This window comes from Styela clava, chromosome 9 (genome assembly GCF_964204865.1).
Source record: "Styela clava chromosome 9, kaStyClav1.hap1.2, whole genome shotgun sequence".
NCBI lineage: Eukaryota > Metazoa > Chordata > Ascidiacea > Stolidobranchia > Styelidae > Styela > Styela clava.
In genome coordinates this window covers 17102266-17127932 of record NC_135258.1, presented here as the reverse complement: position 1 = coordinate 17127932, position 25667 = coordinate 17102266, and the positions used below count along the sequence as shown (strand labels likewise).

Sequence of the window (25667 nt, the reverse complement as noted above, 5' to 3'; positions counted from 1 at the left end):
CTTTGCCATATAAAACTATGAGAGTGCTTTGGTGTCTAAACTAACATCATTACTGCAAACACAAAGGAAAAAGTTCCTTCTCAGGAATGACAAAAATCTGACAAAATTTGGAACAAAGTAATGCAAATTTTAACTCGAATATTGGGCAGTAATATGACAAAAACACAATTTTATATTGCTAAAATTTATTCTTGTCTTATTCGCTTATTAGCCAGAAAAAAACGATAGTTGTGCGAATCATGATATTATAAAGTATTTTGGGGGTTTTCCATAGAAAATTTCTTTTGACAGACAAACCAAAGCTGAGTTTATACTTAATATAATAAAAATAATACTCTGTCTGCAGGTTTCCCGAAAAATTACCAATAATATTTGTTGATAGATATACAACTTACAAGTATAATTCACACGATTGGAAAAAACAAATCAGTTTCAAAATGAATTTAACAAAATAAATAACAATATATGATTATGCGACACATGCTAATAAATATAGACATAAGCAGGCCTGTCCTTGGATCATGTTTTTTTGTCCCATTCCCATCCCATCCCATGGGATTCCCATTGTAATAAAATTCAATAAAAATTGTTAAATTTAGGTTTAGCGTCTAATAAATAGAACTACATGTAAGAAGAGACATGCAAAACAACAACATTTACGGACTTTGTTAACTTTATATTCATATCTATGTGTCAGCCCCTTCACGAAGTATATTGTTGATGCTGTATAGTGTATATGTTTTGCTCTTTATACCTAACAAGAGGGCTATGCTCAAATATATGAACACGGAATCCATAATGAATTTTTTACTACCATTTTCCCGAAAATCATACTGATTTCGTGTCCCACGTAAAATACAAATGTGTAGTGTCCCATCCCATGGGACGTTCCCATGGACAAGCCTGCCCATAAGGTAACTATCGCGATAATGCGTATCCATATTAAGTTTTTGGCCATTTGGAAGCGTTGCCACAAAATCTTAATATGGTAAGCTGGAGTGAATATTTAAATATTAGATGCAAACAGCTAATTTTCGAAAAGATGCTAAAATTGTACAATATTCTGCCTAAAACTCGGGTATTAAACATGTACAACGATACTTCAAACACTCTTACGAAAATTTCTCCCTTGGTCTATTAGTGCTGAGGTTCTCAATGTGCTCGGTGAGAGAAACTTAGGGGCTCCGCGAGCCATTCGATTACTTATTAAAATAATGACTTGGCTAATTTTGTGACTGTCAAAAAAAGTAATAACATCATTGATAAAATTTGACACCAGTAGCGTCGAAATATGATAACGAGCGTAAATTCAAATGTGACATTATCTATAAGTAGGATCGCAGTGGATAAAAAGTTTTTTCTCGAGTAAAAAATTCCATTCATAGCCGGTGCAAGCATTTAAAATGTCTTGTGATAGTAATTTCATAGTAATTTAATGGTGTTCTCGTTACTTGAATTTAGTCGAGAAAACTTTTACGATTATTAAAATGAAAAATCACTATTTAAAAACTGCATATAATACGTTTCAAACTGCCAACTATACGTAGACCGGAATCGTATTTTGAGGTTAGTCAAATTTGATTTGTTTTTTCGGCACTCAAAATTGTTTTAAAGATATGGACAAAATACGGACGATTGTAATTTAAAATATTGCAAAAAAAATTGATCGATATATTTTGCATTAATTATCTTATATATCGTCACATACGGAGAAAAAGTCGTATTGGGCTCCATCGTTAGTTTTAAAATAGACAAAAGGTACATCGCGCGAACAATTCACCGTGTTTCGATTTCAGTTACTATATTGTATAGTTGTACACAATTTAAAGAAATCCTAATATAATACAAATTTACAATGTCTCAAAAGCGTTTTCAATCTGCTACGAGACTGCCAAAACAAAACTAATGGTGAAATCTTCCGTTTTTGATTTTAGTTTTAATATTTTATAATGCCGATTCTCCCCACCGATTTTTATAATATAGTATTCCAACTTGTTTCCACACTGAACTCATAATTCCGCACAAGAAAAAAAAAAGTTATCGTAGGCCTCGTGGAACAATACATGCATATGCCAGGGAAAATTTGTGATTCAACGAGAATAAGCACATAAGTTGTTTAATAAAAACACGTCACGCTGACAAAAACTATCGGCGATTCTACCAAAATGCCATCGCGTACGTTATTGGAACTTTTTCAGTATTCCAAAAACACCAAAAGGGTGTTCGACCTCAAATTTGATATTATGTTTGTTGAGTTTACAGCCTTAATATATTTATCTATGAAATTTAGATTTATTTATGTCTGGTATTAAGCCTATCAAAAATGTTTACCATTTAAATTAAGTAAAGTAATTTTAACCTACTTAGGAATAGTAATAAATAACAATTTCAAAATTTATTGTGGGGATCTGTGAATAATGGTGATGAATGTAAATTAGGAAAATTCAATAGATTATGATAACATACTTGCTCTTTAGACTCGAGGCAGCCACCTCTCTCAGTGATGCATAATCGGACAATTGCCTCCAGCATGTCTTTAAATATAATGATAAATTGTCTTTCCCGCTTTCAAGAAGTGTTTCAGAAAGCTGAAATTTATATGAAATAATAAAATGTAGGTAAATTTTGTATAATATTGATTTGAATTAAATATAGTTGTTCGAACTCTGTCATTATTAAGTCTAAGTTTACAGGTTACAGAAAATGTAATTTGACAGGAGCACAGAGAAGCCATGCTTATACTTTAGAATAGTGTTTCCCAACCAGAATCCGCGGTCTCAAATGAGTCCGCGGAGCATTTGAATAAGTCCGCAACGAGCCAGAAATTCACTGCGGGCTGCAAATGAAACTTGCGAAACTATCAGCCAAGTTACGATTTACATGAAACATAAAAGGGAAGTTTATTCAAATAACGAGTAAATTATTCGAGTAAATAATTACTGGTCAATGTGTTGGACTGGGCATATACTTCAATATTCAACTATTAGAATAGCAATTTACTATTCGAAAATTTGGTAACAGGTGACGCGTCGCTTAATCAAACGATTGGATTTCACAACTCACTTACGAATTTCCGAGTTCGAACAACGAAAAATATTTTATTTCTGGTAGGTGTCAATGTGGTGGCAACTTAAATTTTTTAAATTGAAAAGTGGTAATACAAAATACTAAAAATAAAACGGATAGCACCATAAGTTTTGTTTTATGATCGTCCGAGACCGATTAATAACGCTTTTTTAGACATTACATATCGCAAAATTTCGGGTGCTACCGTATTATACGTACGTACCAGGGCATTCTTCCTTACGATTCTTTGCCCTACATTGGTACGTACAGTACTGGAGCGCTATTGTACGAATAGCTCTTATTTGGCGAATTCACAAAAATACGAATCAAAAAATATATATAATCGGACACTTAACCACTTTGATATTTTCTGAGTAATATTGCTTTTATTTCGTCAACACAATTGCAGATTAAAATCATCACAATTAATTTAATAGTAAAGCAAGACGATGAATATGTATTTTTGATTTACTAATAAACTTTGAATATCTTTTTAATAAGTACTAAATCAAGTTGTACTTTCTGGAACTTTATAGCAGAAAGTAGGATTTTCCTAACGGCGATAACAAATTCGCAAGATCGCAAAAAATATGTATCAAAATTAAATATAATCGGGAAATATATTCTCACATTATTATGTTCGCCGATTGCCGTGGCATTTTAAAAAAGTAATGCTTTCATCTTGTTGTAAGTCGACGCAACCGCGAGTTACCATGAACACAATTAAATTAAAATAGAAAGACATTTTAAATTCTTGTCGTTGTCATGGACTGAATATTGTGTGACATAAACGGCCATTATACTATATACTACATATATAATATACTACATATATAATGTAATGCAATATTGTGTCTCGGCTATTGGGTGGGAACGAAAAAAAGCCCAATTTTATTTCTAAAAAATGACCCCCGCCTTATTCATTGGGCCGACTCAATAGCCAGAATAAAACGGTAGTTGTGCGAATCATGTTGTTATGAAATTTTGAGGTTGTAATTTATAGAAAATTTCATTTGACAGACGAAACAAAACTAAGCTTATACTCAATATATTAAAAGGAATAATTTGTCTGTAGATTTTCCGAAAAAATACAATATATCATTTATTTATAGACATGTAAATTGAAAGATTTCAAATGATTTGGTTACATACTTGCTCTTCAGACTTGATGGGCCTCCATCTCACTCAATGATGAAAACCTGACACTTGACAAATTTCTTTTGGTGCAATGATAAATTGTCCTGTTTTAAAATGCTGAAAATTAATATATATGTCGTGATTTTGTTTAAGCCAATTCTAAATTTGAATTAAAATAAATTTTGTTGAGCATACTATGGCATTTCCAAGTAGTTAATTCACACAAATGTTATTTGACAGAGACACTGCAAAGCTATGCTTATGTTAAAATGATAGTTATTTAAAATGATAGGTTAGTGTATCATATTGTACCTCAGTTTGTATTCTTAAAGTAAGACTCTTTTCTGAATATTTTCTTCAAAAATATACGTGAGTTTTAATAAAATACGTAACGGGTAAATTTTGACATATAATTTTATAAAATCCAAAACTTAGAAAATTTAGACGAATAAAATTTCTTCAGCGATTGCCATTAAATTTCAAATAGGTATATACTTTATAACATATCAGGTGTAGTTTTCAAAGTGCAAATATTGAAATAACAACAAAATACCCAATGTAGTTTTATTACTGTTTGATGGAGTATATGACTAATTACCTATGATCAGTAACTTGTAGCAGTATCGCATTGTTCACGGTTGGGATCGCAAACTCGGGATCGCTATCGAGCAGGGAAGCGCGCAACGAATTTTAGGGGGCGCAAAGAGTACACCAATTTGATACAAGGTATTATATTTATAGTACTGTTTTGGACTTCTGCTTCGAAATACAATTATTAAAACTTGTGCAAAATGTAAATCTTACAATTTCGAGAGAAAACACGCGATCAAATTAGTGCCCATGGCATAACAATGCTGACTCTGATCGGAAGACCCGAGACGCGGTGCGCTCGCATCGAATTGTTTAGCATTTTAGACGAAAACAGTGGTATACAGGAATCAATAGGCGTCGAAAGTCAAATAAAATGTTCAAATAATATTTACTTGTAATATTCCCCGTCCGTTACTTTGTGTCTTTGAATCTTTAACCTTTAATATTTCTGCACCTGAAAAAAAGTTAAGATATTGATAAATAAACTATCGCAGAACTGTAGCTAGCATACTCGATGGACAGTTGGACTGAATCTATCGGATCTTTTGCACAAAGCTCCCGCCACGTTTTAAAATGACATATTAGTTATTATCCATTTGGGGTTAGGAATGATTTAAAAATTTGAAGTTTCAGCGCAATCTGCCTTTCTAACTTAAACTGGATAATTACGAATTCTCTTATTTTGAACGTTAGTAGGGTCTTTGTACAAAGATCCAATCTATACACAGTAATATATTAAAGTTGAAAGGCTACGGCGAATCTCTATTAAACCATGGATTTTGCGCTACATTTGCGAAAGATTTGAAAGTTATGCATTACATTCATGTAAAGCGTACCATGTTGAATGCAGCTTACGTAGTCACGTAGATCAGTGTATCACGTTTAAGTTTCTTTTTACGGCCTATTTGTGAGGAAACGACGGAACCCGCTGTTAGTGAGTTCGATACAAAAGAGAATCATCCATCAATCTAGACTTCTGTATTTGGTTAATAATCCCAATTCGTATATGCCCGAAAACCTCTAATTTACCACTTATACAATAGTAAAATGAAAGAAATATAATATCAATGAAAACAATAGGTATAAAGAACATTTAGCTCACCTGAATATTGTTTCGAACTCACTGTCATAACCCACAGTCAGCCTATCCACACATCATACACAAAATCAAACCTCATTTTACCACGAACATTTGTGACTGACTAAACGCGATGTCGCTTGTGGCTTCCCGCGCAAAAATATTTGACGAAAAAAGCTAACTGATTGTTAGTAATCAATTGTTTTTAACTGATTACTTTAATTACTCCAGGTTGTCGTTACTAGCCGATCACGCTTCTGACGCATGATCTCAACGATGCAGAATGCAAATGACGGTTGGGATTTGCTTCATGCATCGTATAATACCTAGTTCACAGTAATATTCTCATGATCTTTTGTACCAAACACCGCCCCAAAACAACACCCCGCCAACGCTCGTATTAAATAGAAATAGTAAATATTCAGATATGGTGAGGGATTCAGATTCAGTCGGAAATTCAAATTTTCAAATCGTTCCTAACCCAAAACCCTAACTGCATATTTACTTATTTTTTATTTTAAAACGTGACAGGGGTGTTTATCTCAGATCACACACTTTTGCATCAGTGACGGGAGCTTAGTACAAAGAATCCAGCAATTCCATTATATTTGTCTGTTTATATTTGTAGAGTAAACGCGCACGTGAATGCCATCAAAAATGTAACCCTCCCACAACTCAATGAAAGAATAACGGCGTGTACAAGTTTAGCGTTATATCAATGCATTCTATGCATTGGCGTACAAATCTTAGCTCATTGATTTGCGCAGCCAAGAATAATTTTAAGTTTTCGTACAAAAACGTGCCGGCTATGTCGTTTAAAAAGGGAGGTCATAATGTGAAGTTGTTTTGGTGCCTACTGTATAGTAATTTCTTCGCCCAAACCAAACGGCGGAAACATAACATCAGCAACAGCATTAATCACGGTTCTATGTGAAGTAAATAATTGACTGCTCAATACAAGAGCAAACCGACGACAACAACTGATAATATATAAATCATCTATTCGAGACCATTCAAATATTTGGTGTTATGGAGTTCGTGAAGAGGTGGACTGTTATTGACGTAACCCCACAATAAGAAGGTAACAAAAACAAATTTTAACTTACCGATCAATATTAATGAGTGAATTGAAATTACTATATTTAATAACTCGGATGTATTTGCTGCCTTTTAAATGTTGTTAATGCCATTTTGAGTAAACGAATAGATCGCGGAGACCCTATGTCCGTATGAAGCACTTTATTAACCATGGAATATCCCAAGAAACGTAAAGTTGACAGAGAGTGTCGAGCATTTAACAACGATTGGATACCGAAGTATTTTTTGTAATAATCCGTCGCACCGAGGACTTCATTTTCTCACATCTGGCCTGTCGACTAGATAAGTTGCCCACCCCTGATTCAGGGTAAGGGTATACACGTATTTTAATGTATTCAGTATCTATGTCAGCCAGTGCACTGCAGCTGACGTCGTTCGCGTTGAGTGGCGCATCGTGCTAAGCCTCAGGAATACGCTTGATCTCTTACCCCGCTTGGATTCGCAGGTTCGAATACCGTAGGCGATAATTTAGTATCAGGGGATTGCCGGCGGCTTACTCCCGCCACCCCTACCCTAAACCAGCGTTTCTCAAACTTTTTTCGCCACGGAACATTCGCAATTTTTATGTCGCCTCACGGAACACCAAAAATGAAATTGATAAAGAAAAATGATGTAATGCAGCGAGTTGCCAAATGCGCCGCGAAAACTAACAGAATTGTGTTAAACATACCTAAAATATGATTGGATATATATTTTTTTTTATATAAATGCTGCGTATATGAATCAATAAATTCATTTTACCTTTCTATGTCGATTACTTTTCATTGCGTAGTGTTTGCCTTTAATGTTACGTAACAATGAAGTACTTTATTTTTATTTATCTGCAGAATCGAGTTTAGCAAACATGAGTAATTTTTTTCACATTTCAAAGTAAAACCAGGCAGGGGTGGAGGAAGAAAAATTTACCTTTTGCCATTATCCTTTAGACCAGGGGTGACGAACCCATTTGCTGCCGCGGGCCACTTTATCAGTCACCGCTGAGTGAGCGGGCCGCACAATTTTTAGTTGTGCTACCGTATGATACCTGTTGTTTTTCATCTACTAAACGAACAACGGCATCCATACAGCTGATGTTATTCAATTATATAATGCAATATAAACGCTCGGCTCGGATGTTCGAGATCCGAATTTCCATTCGAATACCACAGCATTTTTATGGCGGTAGATTGATTGATTGGATGTGAAGTGATATTTCATCATAGTAATGTTTTTAATTTGTGGGCGCAGCCGCATTATATATTTATATTTAATTTATAATAAATTATAAATAGACTACTATGGTCGCCAATGAAATACTTTGCACAACTGCAAAATCGCTAACCGACAACATAACATACCGGTAAAAAACATTAATTGTCGAAAAAGTGGTCTCTTTTCACGAGTGGCCTGCCTAATTGCGTCGACAGTTGCATAAAAATTTTAGGATTCGTTACGATTTACCCTTTCCCCCAATGGTAATATCAACCTACACATTATCGAATCTTTCTTCATGACATTTTGTGTCGCGTTAATATGCAAAATTCTGGTTGATAATGCCTCAGAAAGTATTTCGGGATCCTTTGTATGAAGATTCTTTATAAAAAACCACCGCCTTCGCTCAAAAAATTAAATGTAAATTATAAATATTTCAATTACATTTCTAGGGTGGGTGGGGGATAAGAATCCAGATTGCGTCGGAAATTCAAAACCTCAAATCATTCCTAACCCGAACCGCAACTGGATAGTTACTAACTTGTTATTTCAGAACGTGGTTTTTTTCACATTTTGCATTAGCAATGGAGGCTCTGTACAAAAGATCCGTATTTTGCAGGCCTTCGGAAACAAAAATTGTAAACGAATCCCTCTAATCACGATTAACTGATTTATAAAACGTAGGCATTTTTTAGAGATCTACCATTGTTTTAAAATCATTGAGCAGAAGTTATAAACTTTTTATTACTTTGGAATATCACATCTATCGTGCACAAAAATATCACATTTTCATAAAGTGAGATTACTCCTTCTCTATTAAACCGTATGCGTTTGCCGATAAGAGAGCGTAACTATGCTACGACATTGGTCATTTTGATCTATTGTTAGAGGTATCGATGACCCCAAAAAATGTGTTGGAAATAGTGTTGTTGCCAGTAATATGAATACGGTAACACTTGCGATCCCGTTCTCTCTGTACAGTTCTTGGAGGTTTGTTGCTTTACAGCAAAACCAAAAGCTGTAAACTTGATATTGAACTTGACAATCAAAAAGCTAGGCCGACGGTTAACGAAAATGCCACCACCCGCAAAAAGTTAGTCAGCTTTAGACCGACGGTGACGCGATATTCAACGGTCGTTAGTTGGGCGACAACTTCACAATGGCGTGATTGACATGGCGACCAATTTAGCCCTATGCGAACGCCCTATGCAAGAGATGTTTTTTTTTGTATGCATTCCCACTACCGGTGGAAAAATCTCATGATATATCATTTTTGCAGCCATAGATTAAACATTTACATAAAGTCATCAGCTTCACAAAACTAGGGCTCAACGTCTCAACTTCATAACTGTGGCCACGAGTAGGGCTAGTCTAGCTACTACTGGTTGGAAAAATTTGCCAAACTTGGCTCAGTTGAATGATGCGTGTCAACCATAACATTGACTGTTGAATTTTGTTAATTCATGCACAATTTCATTGATCCTTTGAAGGCTCTCTCCCAACTTACCAAGCTAAGGAAGAACACAAGAGAAGCGATTCCGGCCCATTTTAAGTTGGAGCAGTAAGAATGCTTACTTGTGCCTTTATGGTTTTAGTTTAGGTTAGGATCTGCATATAAGCGCGACTTAGCTCTGAACTCTGGATCTCCAGTTGTATAATGCATATTTGTTTCACTGACTTGTAACAATCCATATGCACACTCAGTGTCTAATAGGTGGATGAGCTGAAAAAGCCTAGCTTGATAACATCACGCGCACTCACTCAGAAATAAAGGACACCGATCTCTGAGCAAAGTTACAGGCCACCACACTAAACTGCCAAGAAAAACTATAAAAATACATGAAATACTCGACCTATAGTCAACAACATCTTAAAATATAGTAAGTTAGTCTCGCGCAACCCAACTCGTAATCCTATTACATTTGCCACTATTGTAAAACTTGCGACACTTGGATAAAAATCATTTTGTGTCTGTATTAGATTTGCTATATGTTGCCTGCCATTCAAACAACTAATCAATCGCACTGGATTCCTCGAGCCTCTTAAATGTTCCATTGGGGTTATGCTTCACCAATAAAAGAAATTCAAAATCACTGGATTGCATCAATAAATGATTCTATGTTTGATAACTAGACTAACTGGACAGCATAACCGATTTACCCTATAACTGACACGGACTGGTAACCTGGCAAGAGGGCCTTCTTTACAAACTTTTGTTGAAAGATTTTACACTCTTGGTTGGATTTATTTCATGTGCATCATACAGGCTACGGCGCAAACGAACGCAGCATGGTAATTACCGAATTATCCTCGACGAAAAGCTGCTAAGTGATATTTTGACGGTGGGTCAAGAGACGTGGTCAGCGGTAGAACGCAGGCATAGTGGCCGAAACACACCAAGGAAGTTGTAAACCATGTAGAGCAGGCCAGGGTCAGACATAGTGGCCAAAGCACAGGAAGGTAGTCAGGAACAAGGTGCAGGGGCGGAATATGCCTTTTTGGTGCCCTAAGCCCTGAAGACTTTGGTGCCCCCTTATGTGTAATTTAATCATAAAAAACAATAAACCACATAAGTTATTATTCATTAAAAATAATCACAACCAACAGTAAATAAAACGACTTTTACGAACATTTTTAGGTTTTTTAACTGTTATAAAATATCAGCCGCTTACTGCCGATATGATATATCGGTAAACACCCAATAACGGACCGATATATCGGTTGAGCTCTAATCCTGATAGAGTGTGACAATAGAAATTCCTGCCTCCAGTCTCAACGTGAATCGAAATACCAAACGATATAAATCACAGTTGTAGTTTAACATTTGACCGGTACCTAGTGATCTAACTTTGTCTGGTTCAAGGTTGAGAGGTTGAAGGGCCGCAACAACTTTTGAGAAGGTCTCGCGGGCCGCAAGTCGAAAAAAACCCAAAAGTGATAGAAATATCGCGAGTTAACTTACTTTACATTTAACTTTAAATTTAACGAGAGTTTACCGTTCTGATCATAGTAATATCATGTTGCATTGGACGCGTTCTTTTAAAAAAGATATATAAAGCCTCCAGTTATTTCAAAATTAATTCCCGGGAATTACCGTTGTATTTTCCGCACATCGCGTTTAATGTCGCTTCAAACTATATTTATTCGTAACATATCGTCACGCTAATAACCGAATTGCGTAAGTCATTTTTAGCAGTTATGAGAAAAACGTAAAAAACTTCCTAATGATTTTGTTATGCAATTGAGAGTCAATAATTTGCCATGGTTCAATTTTTTGATCGTAGCCGGATTTAAGTTAATTTGTATGACGCAGTTAAGTGACGCCATAATGGCGCACTGTGACTTAGGCAGAAATGTGTCTATGACTTGGTGACATACGCAATTTGCAACTTCACTATATGCACCAGTCCTGAAAACTAAACATTCCAAAAACGAATGTAATTCTCAGTATCTACAATGTCTAATCCCCAAAATAGCTAATCAGTTTCAATTAAATCATTTTTTATGTTTAAAAATATATATTTCATCAATATAACACGTTCTGCACACCCACCGAAATAGGACTAAGATTAAATATAAAGAATAAAACAGCAATGCACCCAATATAAAAGCCAACCAAGGTAAATTTGACTCGGACAGTGAATATCACAAGTGTACATCTTCCTATACTGTAGTAAAAATTCAAATTAATACGCGCTAAGCTAGAATCCAAGATGCAAAAACTCGAAAATACTTCGCCGAGGTTATTTTGCCTTTGTGACGTCACAATAGTACTGCGGTAACAAGGATAATTCAGTATGACGAAATAATTGCACAAATGTGCATGTCATACTAAATCTCCATTTTTAGGGGTTTCGAAATTCCTAAAATAAAATCTGAGTTAACAGACAGGTGCGCAGCATTACATAAATACCTATTTTATAAAAAACTCAAAATCGCCAAAAATGACTTACGCAATTCGGTTATTAGCGTGACGATATATTACCTGAAATTATACCAGACACTGAATGAGGGGCAATAATTTCCGCCGTGTTTTCCGCATTTAATTACCAATTGTTATATTTGGGTAATTTAAAAACTGGCAGCGTGAGCAAGCTTAGTGCCATCGTCAAATAACAACCAAGTCCGTCGAAGTTGGTATTTCGGGACCTAGCTAAAAAAAACTGGATTGCGCGGCGTTAAATCGGCTCTGCGTTTCGTCACTACTGGCACATGGCCCACGCTTGAAAACAGAGGAGTATTGTTACTAAAATAAAGGCACAAAGCGTTAGAAAAAAAGAGTTTGAATCTCGGAATCCCAACCCAGTTGAAATAGCTAAAAAAAAACTCAAAAGCGTTCTGCTATTAGATACAAATATACGCTAAAATTGTTCTGTGTGCAGCACGAAATGTGTCAGCATGACATGGTTTGGACCACCCCGGTCTACCTTACCAAAAAACTCCCGACTCCTCTGACCACTAGATCGTTGAAATGCGGTCGTGGAACCGCCATATAGTGCAAATAGTTCATTGGTCCAATTGTTGTAGAAAAAAAAATTTTTTTTTAAAACAAAATTGCAGCAACAAGGAGAATATTAGGAAGAAAAAACAACAATTTAAAAAAACGACTCATAGGCCGTTCCGTGTCCAATAAATAAGTTTCAGTGTTTATTTTTAATGAAGAAGGTTAAAATGATACTTGAAGACAAAAAATAAGCAAACATTTTGAAGTTTGAGTTGTCTGGTGAACTCATAATATTTTAATAAACACCGATAAACTATATAAAATTCTGTTCGAAAGTTTCTGTGGTGCCCCTCTTTGCTTGGTGCCCCAAGCACGTGCTTATATTGTTTAATGGTTAATCTGGCGCTGAGTGGGTGTGAAGGACAGAGTGCCCCATGACACGGGAAGGAAGTTAGTTGTGAACTAGGCAGAGTAAGAAGGTCCGGGTCAGCGGCAGAAAGCAGAGTGAGTACCCAAAAACACTTTAGGGAAATCAAAAAGCCAGTAACTGAAGTTACTGAACTGAAGTTAGCAGGACGGGGTCAGGCACAAAACAGACAGAGCGCCGGCAACACACAAGAAGGAAGTCGGATACCACAGGTAATTATAACATGCAAGGACGGCATCCAGTCGGGGTCAGTCGCAGAAACCAGAGAGAGGAGAGTCACCAGGGTATAAAAATAAGTGAATTGAAGAAGTCAGGACATATAAAACTTAAATTGTAGGTTTGCCTTGTGGCTGATTCTTCACCGATCCCCGGAATAGGTAAGAATGCAATTTTATTAATAAAAAGGCACCGATTTCTCAGTCTGGAATACAATATACATTTCGCATTTATATGTCAAAGGCTGATATTTTTCCCTACCAACGTAAGTAAGCTATTTTTTTGTTTCACTTCTCCCATAGTTCAAAAGATCTCACTTTACGAATTAAGCTAGCAACATATTCATGATCATGCTTTCAAATTTTATTGGAAATCTCATTGAATCTTTTGTACAAAGCCTCCGCCACTAATACACAAATTGTAAGATTTGATAGAAACAATCCTGCCATGTTTTAAATTAAAAATTTATAATTATCCAGTTGGTTCGGATTGAATAAAAATTGTCATGTTTGGCGCAATATGCATTCTTAACTGGATAATTACTAATTTTCTCCTTTTAAGCATTGGTGGAAGTTTTGTACAAAACATCCCTTTTATAGCCTATCTGTTGTTTATGCTTACTTTCTACAATATATAAATGTGTGAACTTTTTCCATTTTTTATCCCCAAATTTGAAATCCCAATCTTATACTTCCAAGTATCGATAAGAATTGATGATTCCGTAATAATCGCCTGCTTTATTTACATCGGTAAGGGCGTAGCCAGCCCAAAATTTGGCAACCCAATTTTATTTTTTTTGATATGACGTATCACGGATGCTTATTCGCCCGATTTCGCTACGAACAAGGCAAGATATAGGCAGCCACTGATATCTAATGTTACGTTAAATTCCCCTTTATAGACTTATTTCACCGCCGAGTTCTCCAGGCTATACAATCGCGCATTTTTGCCAAATCGGATTATTAATTTGGAGTATGAATTGATAGTAAGCCCCAAAACGGCCAATTATCAGTGATTAGCTCTTGAATAGAGAAAAATAGTGTTAAAAACGACGCCCTTACCACTTTGTGTCTTACTTTGAATGCCATGAAATCGTTCGTTCCAAAATTTCGGATCCTTTCTAAAGCAAGGGCAAAAAATAAACACCCTCGCTACCGCTCAAAATTAAGAAGGTTAAAATAAAAATAGGAAATTCCAATTTTCGAATCCTTCCTAATACAACTAGATAAATACTAATTTTAAAACGATGCGGGCCGTTTGCGTGTAATGCGAACGTGATGACTACTACACTACAGAAACGCATACGCCGGTGGGTCATATTATAAGAAACAATACTCTTGGGAGACTTAACAATGATCTTTCGCGTGTTAGGCGAACGTGATGACTTCTACACATAGGAAACGCATACATCCGTGGTTCGTCGAATCGGCTTGAAACCGACCCTGATGTTTTTCCGTAGTGTAGTGGTCGTCGCGTTTGCAAACGATCCCCATAAAGTGGTTCGGGCCCAGGCAGAAACATGTTTTCCTGATAACATTTCGCTCTAGCCTAAAATCTTTGACGGATCTCGTTGATCGCCGTAAAAAATAGTGCATATTATGAACTTAGGTATTCTTTCTGAGGTATGAATTAACCCTCCGTGGTAGATTTTTACTTCCTCCTAATATCTTGGAATACTTTTGAGATGAAATGAATTTTTGCTCAAACAATCGATAATGACCGAATGTATTTCTATCATAATTATCACACATTTAAGAAAATTGGGTTAAAATGGTGAAATGAATTAGTTGTTAACACATCTACAAATACAATGAGTAATTAAAGTGTAACTTCAATGGAAAGTATTGTCTGCGGTAAACTTAAAAATCAAAATTGTTGTCCAATCACCGACTTTTTTTTGCTTGATTTACGTTGAACATTATTTCCGTTGATGATCGGGCCGTCAGTCAAATGTACACCGTTTAAAACTCGCGGACAGTAGCCTATTAGATTTCATGGTGACATTGCAGTATGGCAGTTTTAGTTTATTTCACAATCTGCTTAAAGTTCTTGCAAATATGTAAAAAGTATACCACACTAAAAAAAGGTTGAAGAACACTGATCTAGACCGTTAGGGCGTGATTACCACCTTTTAAGTGTTTACTTTTTCTTGTCATTTATTTTGCCGTCGTATTCATTGTGCCTGGCTGCATTCTGTATTATTTATTATTATGTTGTTGTTGTTCTTTGTAACAGAAAAAATTCGCTTTGATTACTGGACCAATCGCTATGTGGCGCCACGTGCCCATATATTTGAACATAGATCTCTTGTTTATCTCCATTTGATTGTTCACAGCGTACTCGATTAGTAATTTTTACCCACTGTCTGATGAACACAATTGCTACGACACCGTCACTCCCAACACTACAATGCAAACCATATGCCTATTTTGTCTCATATTCTTTTGAACGATGTATAGGACTGAAACAAGTGCAGAAAAGAAATTTCGTAAATTTGCAAATAGCTGTGCAGATTATATCTCATATTCGGTAATCAAAGATTTAAAATTCGAGATTTTGTAAATATTTCCATATTCAGCAAACGAATAATTCGAATTTTACATTCGTGATAAATTTTGTATTCAACAAACAAACATTTCAAAATCTAAGTTTTGTGATGAAGTTTTTATTTCGTGTAGCAGTCCTAACGAATAACAATTCTTATTTCTACGCCATGATTATTTAAAGTATCACAAGCTCTCTCAACTTCATTTGCCTCCTGTAACTTTGCTCAGAGATCATTATTTTATATTTTTGAGCGATGCGCGTATCCTTGCTTTCAGTAAATTTGCTTATACAAACACACACTCTTTGCTCTGACTGCATATAGAAGGAATGCACAAACTCCATGTACGGCGAGCACCCTAATCATTTTATGAGCTTTTACGAGTAACAGACTTAACATGTACTCATCGCTATATTTATCTCGGAAACTGAATGCCAAGGCCTGTATTATCCCCAAGATTACCAACTGATTAAAAAAATACGTCCATGTGCTGGTTTATATTCTTCGAGTAAAGTTGTAAATTGATGATGTTTTAGCTTTTCCTGATATAATTACGTACACTTTACCACAATTTTCACATTATATGAATTTCGAATACAATATATTGGAATGGTCATGATCACAAATGTACTGATTGACTTGACATGGTTTGCAATACGTTAATCATTGTTATTAGATTTCCTCTTTCCAGAGGTAAATAGTATCTTATGCTACTAATATGGCGACCCTGAGAGAATCCATGTGCACTGCAATTAATTCTTTCACCCGTCTCTTCTTATGAAATCAGTTTGAAATGAGCACGCCAAAACCGACTGGTAAAAATAGTACGTGGTGGCTCATGATTCAAAATTACCAAAATTATGTTAAAGCCAATGCACCCATTGAATATATTTATAACGGTCGGTTGTAAAATGGCAAATATGCAATTTATATATATATTATATTTCGTAAAAGATATTTCAAACTAATCGCTAATTTCTTCGTTAGGATTTTGTAATCAGTATTTATTAACGATATCTGCCCACAATTTTTCATTTTATCCAGTTCACCTTTTTATGGATCAAAGAGAGACTCCGTAACAAGAGAGCAAGGCTCAAATAAATTATATAAAAATATGGCTCAATTAAAATACACTACATTGCTGACTAACATGACAAAGAACATTACAAGTTTCTACATATCGTGCCCAGCTACAAACTATTGTTTTATAAGAATATACCGAACAAGTCGTTCACGCAGTTTATGATGTTTACACCAGTCAGCTAACAACACGGCACAATTGTCTTAATAATATGACACGACTACTCGACTATGAAAAAGTTTTGCATGTGACTAAGGTTAAAAAGATTATTATTTTCATTTATCCGAAGAATTAAATACATTTATACCGATTCGTTGATTATTACTTGGGATTTGTTCAAAGAGAATTGTTTTAAATCGAGGTTTTTTATTATTTTTTTTCTTGAATATGTTAAAGAAAAATGGATTTCAAAACCTTCCAAGCACTTCGTATTCGCAATAAACTCTTCGAAATGCCACAAATATCGATGACTTGACCATATACGCCTTCTCAGGCTATAGCTCAATGCGTCCGCGAACGTGGTTGGCGCAGATAAGTCGTTTGTAAACCACCCTGCGACGAAACCGCCCTGTAAACCACCTGGCGAAAATGGAAATACGTTAAATAAATGAGTTTGTATAACTTTGAAAAACTCTATTCCTTTCACCTTAAAAACAAAGTATGCTAATTTAAATTAACCGAACAGTATTAACAGAAATAATGACTTAATTTGTATGGAAAAAGTGCTAATAAATAAACTCGAAATCTCTATTATGACGTTATAACAGATTAGTTGTGACGTCATTGTATCAGAGAGGTATTACAAAAGCATAGCCTAGGCCAGTGTGTCTCATCGTCTAACTCAGTGGTCGGCAACCTTTTTCAAGTGACGGACCGGTAAAGCCTGACCAAACCTTCGGCGGACCACTTTTATACAAACGGACTAAGCCTATGCAATAAATTATACACATTAGGAAATTCATGTTGACAATATACTAAAAAACGAAAGTGATGCTATTTGATGCGATATCTGTATTTGTTTGCTGGCCATTAACTGTTCCCATATGGTCGACATTGACGCACTACATCCAGACTACTTTGATATTTCCTTTTTGCAGTTATCATTATCAATATTGAAAACCAGGCCTCACATTAATTAAGATTTCGGGAAAGGTACCAATGCCTGTAGTGCAGACCTTCTGACTCTGGTCTGGGTATTGCTTGATGTTTGTTTTGCCAAAACTATTTTTGCCCGATGTGCTAACTTTATGATTATCCGGATTCTGAAGTATAAAATTAGCACTGACTAGGCATGACCGGTTAGCAATGAGCCAGTAGTGGAGTAGTCACGTTCTTAGCGAGAATTATTTTGTTGCAGATATCTTATACCCAATGAGCATATATGCTCATCGCTTGTACGGACTGATGAGAAACATTCTTTTAGGGGCGTAGTGGAAACAATTGACCCAGCATTATTGCGACATACTGACATAGCAAATGTTTGTGAATTGTTTGTCTGGTTTGCTGTTGGCTGTTGTTTATTAATCGTAGGGTTTGTGTTTATATTGTAGAAATTTTATTACGGTCTTGTCTGTTTTTGTGTCACCTCTCTGCGGACCGGCGGTAACCTTTCCGCGGACCAGCGCTGGGCCGCGGCCCGGTGGTTGCCGACCGCTGGTCTAACTAAATCCGCAGGTTGCCGACCTAAGAATATTCTTCATTATGGCAACACACTCGTTGTCGAAGGCGGCCTTGATCCAATTACTTTTGGATTGTAGTAGGCTCGTGAGATATTTTTCTTGCACGAAAGGGCTCTCTGATATCTCCGATAAACATTCCTGTTAAAATCTTATGACTTTGGTGTAGGTACAAACTTGGCGATAAATGTACGCGATAATAGTAAAAGTCAAAACAAGAATTTTTACTTACATTACACGAGATGTTTTTTCAGAAATATTAAAAAACAAAACCCTGATTAGTCCCCTAGGTTTGCTGGAGATGTCGCAGGGGCTTGAAAAGAGTCTAAAATTTTCTAAATTGTAATTTGAATACATTGTGATAAAGGAGGATCAAAAATCGTCAAGCATTATTCCATCTATTTTATTGCCTTATTGACTAAACCAAATCATATCCATAGGACAGATTGATATGAATCAATTATTCAGTGAATTCCACCATTGTGCGCATGGCTTGTCGATTTATTGTCATTGGGATAGGTACGTCGTTTCAATCAAAATAACGAACCTAGTCTTAAAATTGTTTCGATTGGATTTTAATTGAAGTTGATTCAAAATTCTGGAACTCACATCTTTACATGTGACTTAAACTTGCTTTAACGTCTCGTAATACCATCTGCCTAACATGCATTGCTTCACAAATTGAGGGCTCAATTCAAATGTGTCATCATACCAAATTGTCAAACTTTGCTTGAAATAGGGATGTCCAACACAGCAGATTGAATATTTTACTGAAAGCAAATAAAGTAGACAGAGGATAATTTACTTCACTAAACATATTATACCAATCAAAACATACTTTTACAAGCAAAATGAAATTTCAGATTTCTGTTTATTGTAAGACATTCATATTATAGCTCAATTCGGTGATACTCTTATAATTGTAGCTTTATTTTCACGGCGATGTTAGCGATATATTTTCATTGTTATTCGGGCCTTATTTTGTGATATATACTGATAAAAAGCGCTGAACGGGTTTTTACTCGAGTGGTATAATCAAGGGCTCACTGAATATAATACTTCTTGACGCCTTAAATATCATAGCTGAAGATCACGAAGTCCATTATTCTCCCGATTCACATTTTCAAAAAATACAGAAATGTCGAAGCAACATGCAACGCCTTGCGAATCATTTCCGTTTATGACATGATCGTTCACGAACCAAAATATTTGCAGTTGTCTGGAGTTTTTATTTATGTCTGTACTCAGTGGTTTTCATTCCATTCGAGATTAAGGAAGCAATATTTTTGCTGAATTTTATATGTTTTATCTGTGGTTATAAGAGGGGAAAATGTATGTAACGTTCCCCAAAGCAAAAATCGGATTGATTGGGATAAGGTATGTAATATAATAGTTAGTAATATAGTAATTAAATGATTTTGGAAGGATTCTAATCTCAATATTCCCATTTAATAAATTAATTCATTAATTTCATTTGTTTATATAACGTAGAAAATCGATTGAACAGTCGCGAAGGCGAGACACTTCACTTGACGGACAACGAATCTTACTTTTTTAACATTAGCTGCGATGAAAAAGTAAATAGTAAACGGTAACAAGAGCGGAAATGAAAAATTGAATTATTCTTGTATCAAAGTAATAATAAATTTGCTATTCTCAGGTGGTTACATGATATGGGCTTTTACTACTAACTCCTAATCCAGATGTTCCAACCATTATCAAAGCTATTAACGCCCTCAGCGATTTTGGAATTCGACCGAAATTCAAGCTTTCAGGTTGTTCCAAGAAGTTGATTGACTTTACGGAATAAGCTAAAAGAATGATATATATATATATATACATTTAAACATTTATTCAGAACAAATTCCACCTTGTCGATATAGTACATTGCTTATATTTCCACCAGAATTTTGCTAGTCTGTGAAATTTTCTCGAAAGATAAAAGTACCCGGTCGTGTCGATTTGAACCGATTGGTAATTCGTCATACCGTTTTTTGCTTGGATTTTAAAGACAAAATGTTACTTGTTGTTCTGTGTCACTTGTTACTTTCAGGTCGCCTGTACAGTTGTTCTGAGAAATTGTAACGAAACTAATCAGAAAATGTCGAATGCCGACGTTGACAAGTTCCATATGTCTCATAAAATCAATCACAATTTGTGTAAAAAATAAAACAAAGCAACTTTTCCCTTGTGTAGTCTATTTACAAGCATAGCCTAATTCGAATTTCTCAATCAGATAGCACCAGCTGGTATCTGTCACAACATTTTTCGTTTTCATATTGACATGGCAATTTTTTTGTACTCAACAGAACTTACAAAAATTACAACCCTAATAAAATTTTGGAAAAAGCATACATAAACGTACAAAACTATATCCAGAATCCAATTCAAAATATAAATTGACAATAAGGAACTTGTAACAATAAAATTACGTTGTAACAGCCAACCAATTTCTAAGGGGTTTGTTGTAGCTTAGTATGAATATATCATTAGTGATATATATAATTTCCGACAGAGTATTATATTTTCACGAATAACACAGTAAAGAACCTCAAAATATAGGTACAATTGCCAACATATACGTTCCACTGGGTTCGAATGCGTGTGATGAATAAGTATTGCCGAAACATGCATCCGATCGCTGGTACATATTTATGTTACCGAGTACAAGTATGCGTTTGAAACCTCTACATGTGTGCAAAGTCTGAAGGTCCGTGCAAATATCTGTAACAATTTAGTTGAATTGCAGACAAAAGTAAATAGACATTCCTAGGGGGTCATCAATTTCACAATCAATTTCACCTCACATTAAATAAATATAGTTCCTTAAAGATATCTATTGCAGTTTCGGCTATACTGTTTAGTTTCTGACCGAAATGGGGCAATTTGCACCACAATTCAGTTCGATACAAAAAAAAAGTGTTTCGTCTTCTTGTTTTTTTACGCATTCCGAGTCAATTCACGATCGTACTTGTGTATGTGAAAAACTAAACGCCCACTGTGGAATGATGTTGCTTTTTGATATAAGTAAGTTTCAACATTGTGATAGTTGACAAAGTGTGCGAGACAGACAAATTTATAACTTTGAATATCCTTAGCTGCGTGCCTACATAGGATACATATTTAGTTTGGATTCAACTATGAGTAGATTATGAAATGTGCTAGCGATTTCTCCGGTAATTACGCCGTTTATACTATGCAGTTAGTAACATAAATAAGTTAATCTTGTTATAGATACCACGTAATCGTAATCGGTACCTCGCGTTGACGGAGGAGATTCGATCGCAAATGACTGAAGCATTGCCTGATACTACTGCCTTTATATGAATCTGCTTGAACCCATTTATACTTTTAATTGAGTTCATAGTTTTATTGTAGTATGTGTACCAGGTTAGGGTTAGGCCATAATTTTATTCCAATTTTCCTATTTTTAGTTATATTACCAGTTCGGGGACTAGCCAAATGACTCTATTAGTAGTTGTACATGAAATTATGGCCTAACCCTAAGCTGGTGCACATACTACGTTCCGGTGTACTGGTGAATTACTTCATATGATTTTCGGGAAATTGATGATAGAATATTTGGCTTTCATAGAGGTACACAGGTCGTTTAATAAAATTAACTGGCAAGTGTACCAAAATTGAAAATTTTTATTGCTGTTTCCAGCAACCCAATTCTACTAGTCATATTATTAATTTCTATAGCGTATTCATATCGTATCATAACTCAAAATTCTAATATATATGTAGAATATATGACTCACTATAGAGTAAAATATTATTCTTGCATAACAATTTATTTAATTTTATGAAGTTTTTTTGGTTTGAATCATAATGGAATATACATATTTGAGTATACCTATTCAAAGTAGATTAATAGTTTCGATCGTCTTGGCTCAAAAACGAAATCACCTCCAGGTGTTTACATCATAATTATGGTCTTTTACTGCGACTCCGAATCCTGCTGTTTAAACATTATCAGAACTATAAACGCTCTTCCACAATTTTTGGAATTCGATCTTCAGGATGATCTGATTAATTTTGAGAAGTCATATGCTCGTGATATATGCTTTTTGTTGATATTATACATCAATATTAAACGGTATGAATAACCCAAAAGTAAAAGAAGGACTATTGTCATATGTATTTTTTCATTATTGCAAAATGCTCAAGTACCAGCCAACTTATTTAAAAAATATTGCACATTTTCAACAATAATATATCAAAATATCACAGTAAATACATAGAAAAAATCTGGAATCGTTTTATGACCCTTAAATTTGGACATTTCTGGCTGTTGGCATATAAATAAATGGAATGGCGTATAAAAAATTGTAGCTGAAAGATTGTTAAAAAATTCCCAGTGAGACATATTGTAGTAAGTAAGCTCAATTTAAATAGGATTGGATAAAAACAAAACGTTCACAATTAAAACAACTGAATTAGAAAAGAGTAATAATGATAAGACATTAATTCATTCTTCACTTGCTAAAATTGGATGATGTAATTAAAGTAACGACAATGCAGAAATGTTGCACTTCTACAACGTTTCATAAGTACGAGAAGCCCCAACCAGAATGTTGGGCAGCAAATACACGTAATAGTACTTTTAGACTTAACAAAATGTAATTTTGACCATCGAAAAGGTAAACCGAAATTAAGCTTACGAAAATTTTAAGCGGAAAAAATCGAGTAAAAGGTTGTTATTGCATAGAGGTGGTAAAACAGAGTATTCGCAGTTTGGTGCGAAAACTTACTGACAAAAATTCTAAGACCATATGATGTAACGCAAAATAGAATATCGCTACATATCAGTCGTTTATTGCCCCCAATAACGGAGTTTTTTCTTCATCCTCGCTTTGATCCAATTTTGGTAAATCTTCTAATGGTTGAAGTCGATTGTATGAGAGGTAAACCATTGTAGTCAGCATACATGTAAGAAATAAATCTACGGCAAGCATAATAGGCATTCTATCTATTGTTGTCATAGGGGAAGCCCATATGGGACCGATAATTTGACCCATGCGTAATGTCACCATTCTTACTCCTTGGTTAAAAGCCTGAGTTTCTTTACTGGTAATTTTCGAAAATAGCGATGCTTGTGGAACCCAGAGAAAAGGCACCGCAATGGTCAGCATTGTTATATTTATGGCAAAAACTGGAAGTAGCCATGTTGGACAATCTTTCGGGTTACCATCGTATTTTTCTGCGTACGACAGAACAGCTGAGTAAACAAAATACATGATATATGTAGCTATCATACCAATACATCCGAATAGTACTAGTTGCCGATCCGAGAATTTTTTACTTAAAAAGCTCAAAGCTACAAAACTGGAAACTACGACTACAGACCCGGCGCAAAATAAGTAACTATTTTCTAATCCGCCCCAACCAAAAAACAGCAGGGTCATTGGTGCTGCAGCAGTTTCCAGGCCCGTTTGAGCAAACATGACAAAGAAAGTAGCAAACAGGCAGATGACAATTTCTTCTCGAAGGAATTCATTTACAAAACTCTTGACTTTCTTATTCTCAAGCATTGAGGGTGCACGTTTCGTTCTGACTTCCTCACGAACTCCCGTTGCTCCATCGCCAGATATTTCAACCACTCCATCAACAGTCGGCGTTTCTTCTATCTTTTGCCTTTTCTCATCTTCGTCTTTATACACAATTATCAATAAGACACTATGAAGAAACCATATTATAGTCATCAAAAATCCAGGAGATGTATACTCGTTGATATGAAACTTTCCAATATAAAAGTCCAAAACGTGTAGAAATATATTAAACGCTGGTCCCACTATCATTCCTATCTGTCGCAATGACATAAGGAGTGAAAACACGCTCGTACGCTCTTCAGGTGTAGTTGTCCTGGCTATCATGCCAAATATAGATGAAGCTGCGCCTGAACCAATTCCGGCAATAAGTCTTGCACCTAACACCATGTACTCATTTGTACTAGTAAAGTATAGGATATTACCCAATATTTCAAAACAATTTGCAACGATAACACACAATTTTGTCGATCTTGTTTTGTCTGCGATTATACCGTAAATGGGAGCAGATATCATTCCAGAGAAGCTGAATGCAGCCAAGACGAGTCCTAAAAAGCTCTGTTTTGCATCGAACGTTATAAGATATCCATTCAAAGTCGGTAAAATCACAGCATATTCTACTCCGCTGAAGAAGAAAAATAGTCCCATGCAGATATTTCGAACCACAATTTTCTTGTTCATTTTGAGCTTTGAACTAACCTATAAAAACAGCGATTGATCTGTCAAAATACAAACGGTATAAAACAGGGCACTTTCTAATATTAACAAGTAAATACAGAATAAAACGTTATTGTACATCGTACTCTGTAAGAATTACAACTAAAAACGTTTGCGTCATGCGCTGATACAACACAAGGGTTTAGTATTTGCTTATGTATTTGACAAGTATATTAGGTGAAATTGTTCTACGTTTCAACATGCTGCATTGTCACCTACAGACGCTTTGAGAGCAAATTTACTCTGTCATATTCTAATAAGAAATATAGAAAGTCGTGCGCAGGTTCTTATCACATTTCCGATATGTATCCGTAGTCTGTAGCTGAATGAATATCATTCACATCATAGTTCTGTGTGTATTTAGTTCGCGTTATAGTCATAGCTCAATTAAATATTAACCCAAATATTAGGTCTTGCAACACGCACACTTTGATTTGGGTCGGGTAGATCACGCGATAGTACTGCCCAGCTGAAATTTATTATAATATTTGCGCAAAATCGAGTATGGCCCGATATTGCAGCATGTAATCAGGGCGCATTCTTTCATTGTGAAAGACGGGCAAACAATTTAGCCTCGAGACTAAGCATGTGATTATTTCAAATATTTTTGCTCAAAAGATGTTTAGCCCCAATTCAAAACACGTGGCAAGATCTGTTGTGATTGCATTACTGGCAACTGTGTAAAAAACAGTCTCATGTCCTGTTAAGGCACGAGGTGAACCTGTATAGATCGAACTGCTAAATTGTTGTTCCTGTTGAGGTTGTTGTGGAAATCACGTTCTTTATAACCACGCGACCAAACGAAACTTCTTTTAGAGCTCCATTGGAGTCCAATGGAGCCCGAATCC

General features: G+C 35.4%; 1 protein-coding gene and 1 long non-coding RNA gene across 5 annotated transcripts in view; both read right to left on the bottom strand.

The window, feature by feature from the left end:
- The window catches only part of LOC120339939 (uncharacterized), a 116409-nt gene extending 110432 nt beyond the window's left edge, over positions 1-5977 (bottom strand). For 3 of the 4 annotated variants that reach the window (XR_013477954.1, XR_013477951.1, XR_013477952.1), the window contains exons 1-4: positions 5897-5977; positions 5187-5248; positions 4219-4320; positions 2467-2588 (exon numbers count right to left, since the gene is read on the bottom strand). This is a non-coding gene — a long non-coding RNA (uncharacterized LOC120339939). The remainder of the gene's footprint in view (positions 1-2466; positions 2589-4218; positions 4321-5186; positions 5249-5896) is intronic. The other variant, XR_013477953.1, reaches the window with a different exon arrangement.
- An 11391-nt stretch (positions 5978-17368) lies between these two features.
- LOC120339226 (major facilitator superfamily domain-containing protein 8-like) lies at positions 17369-24841 on the bottom strand. Its single transcript, XM_078116581.1, has 3 exons — positions 23370-24841; positions 18744-18777; positions 17369-17426 (listed from the first exon to the last, which is right to left on the bottom strand). Exons 1-3 carry the CDS (start codon positions 24781-24783, stop codon positions 17369-17371), a joined length of 1506 nt encoding a protein of 501 aa, XP_077972707.1. The 5' UTR covers positions 24784-24841.
- Between the last annotated feature and the right edge of the window lie 826 nt (positions 24842-25667).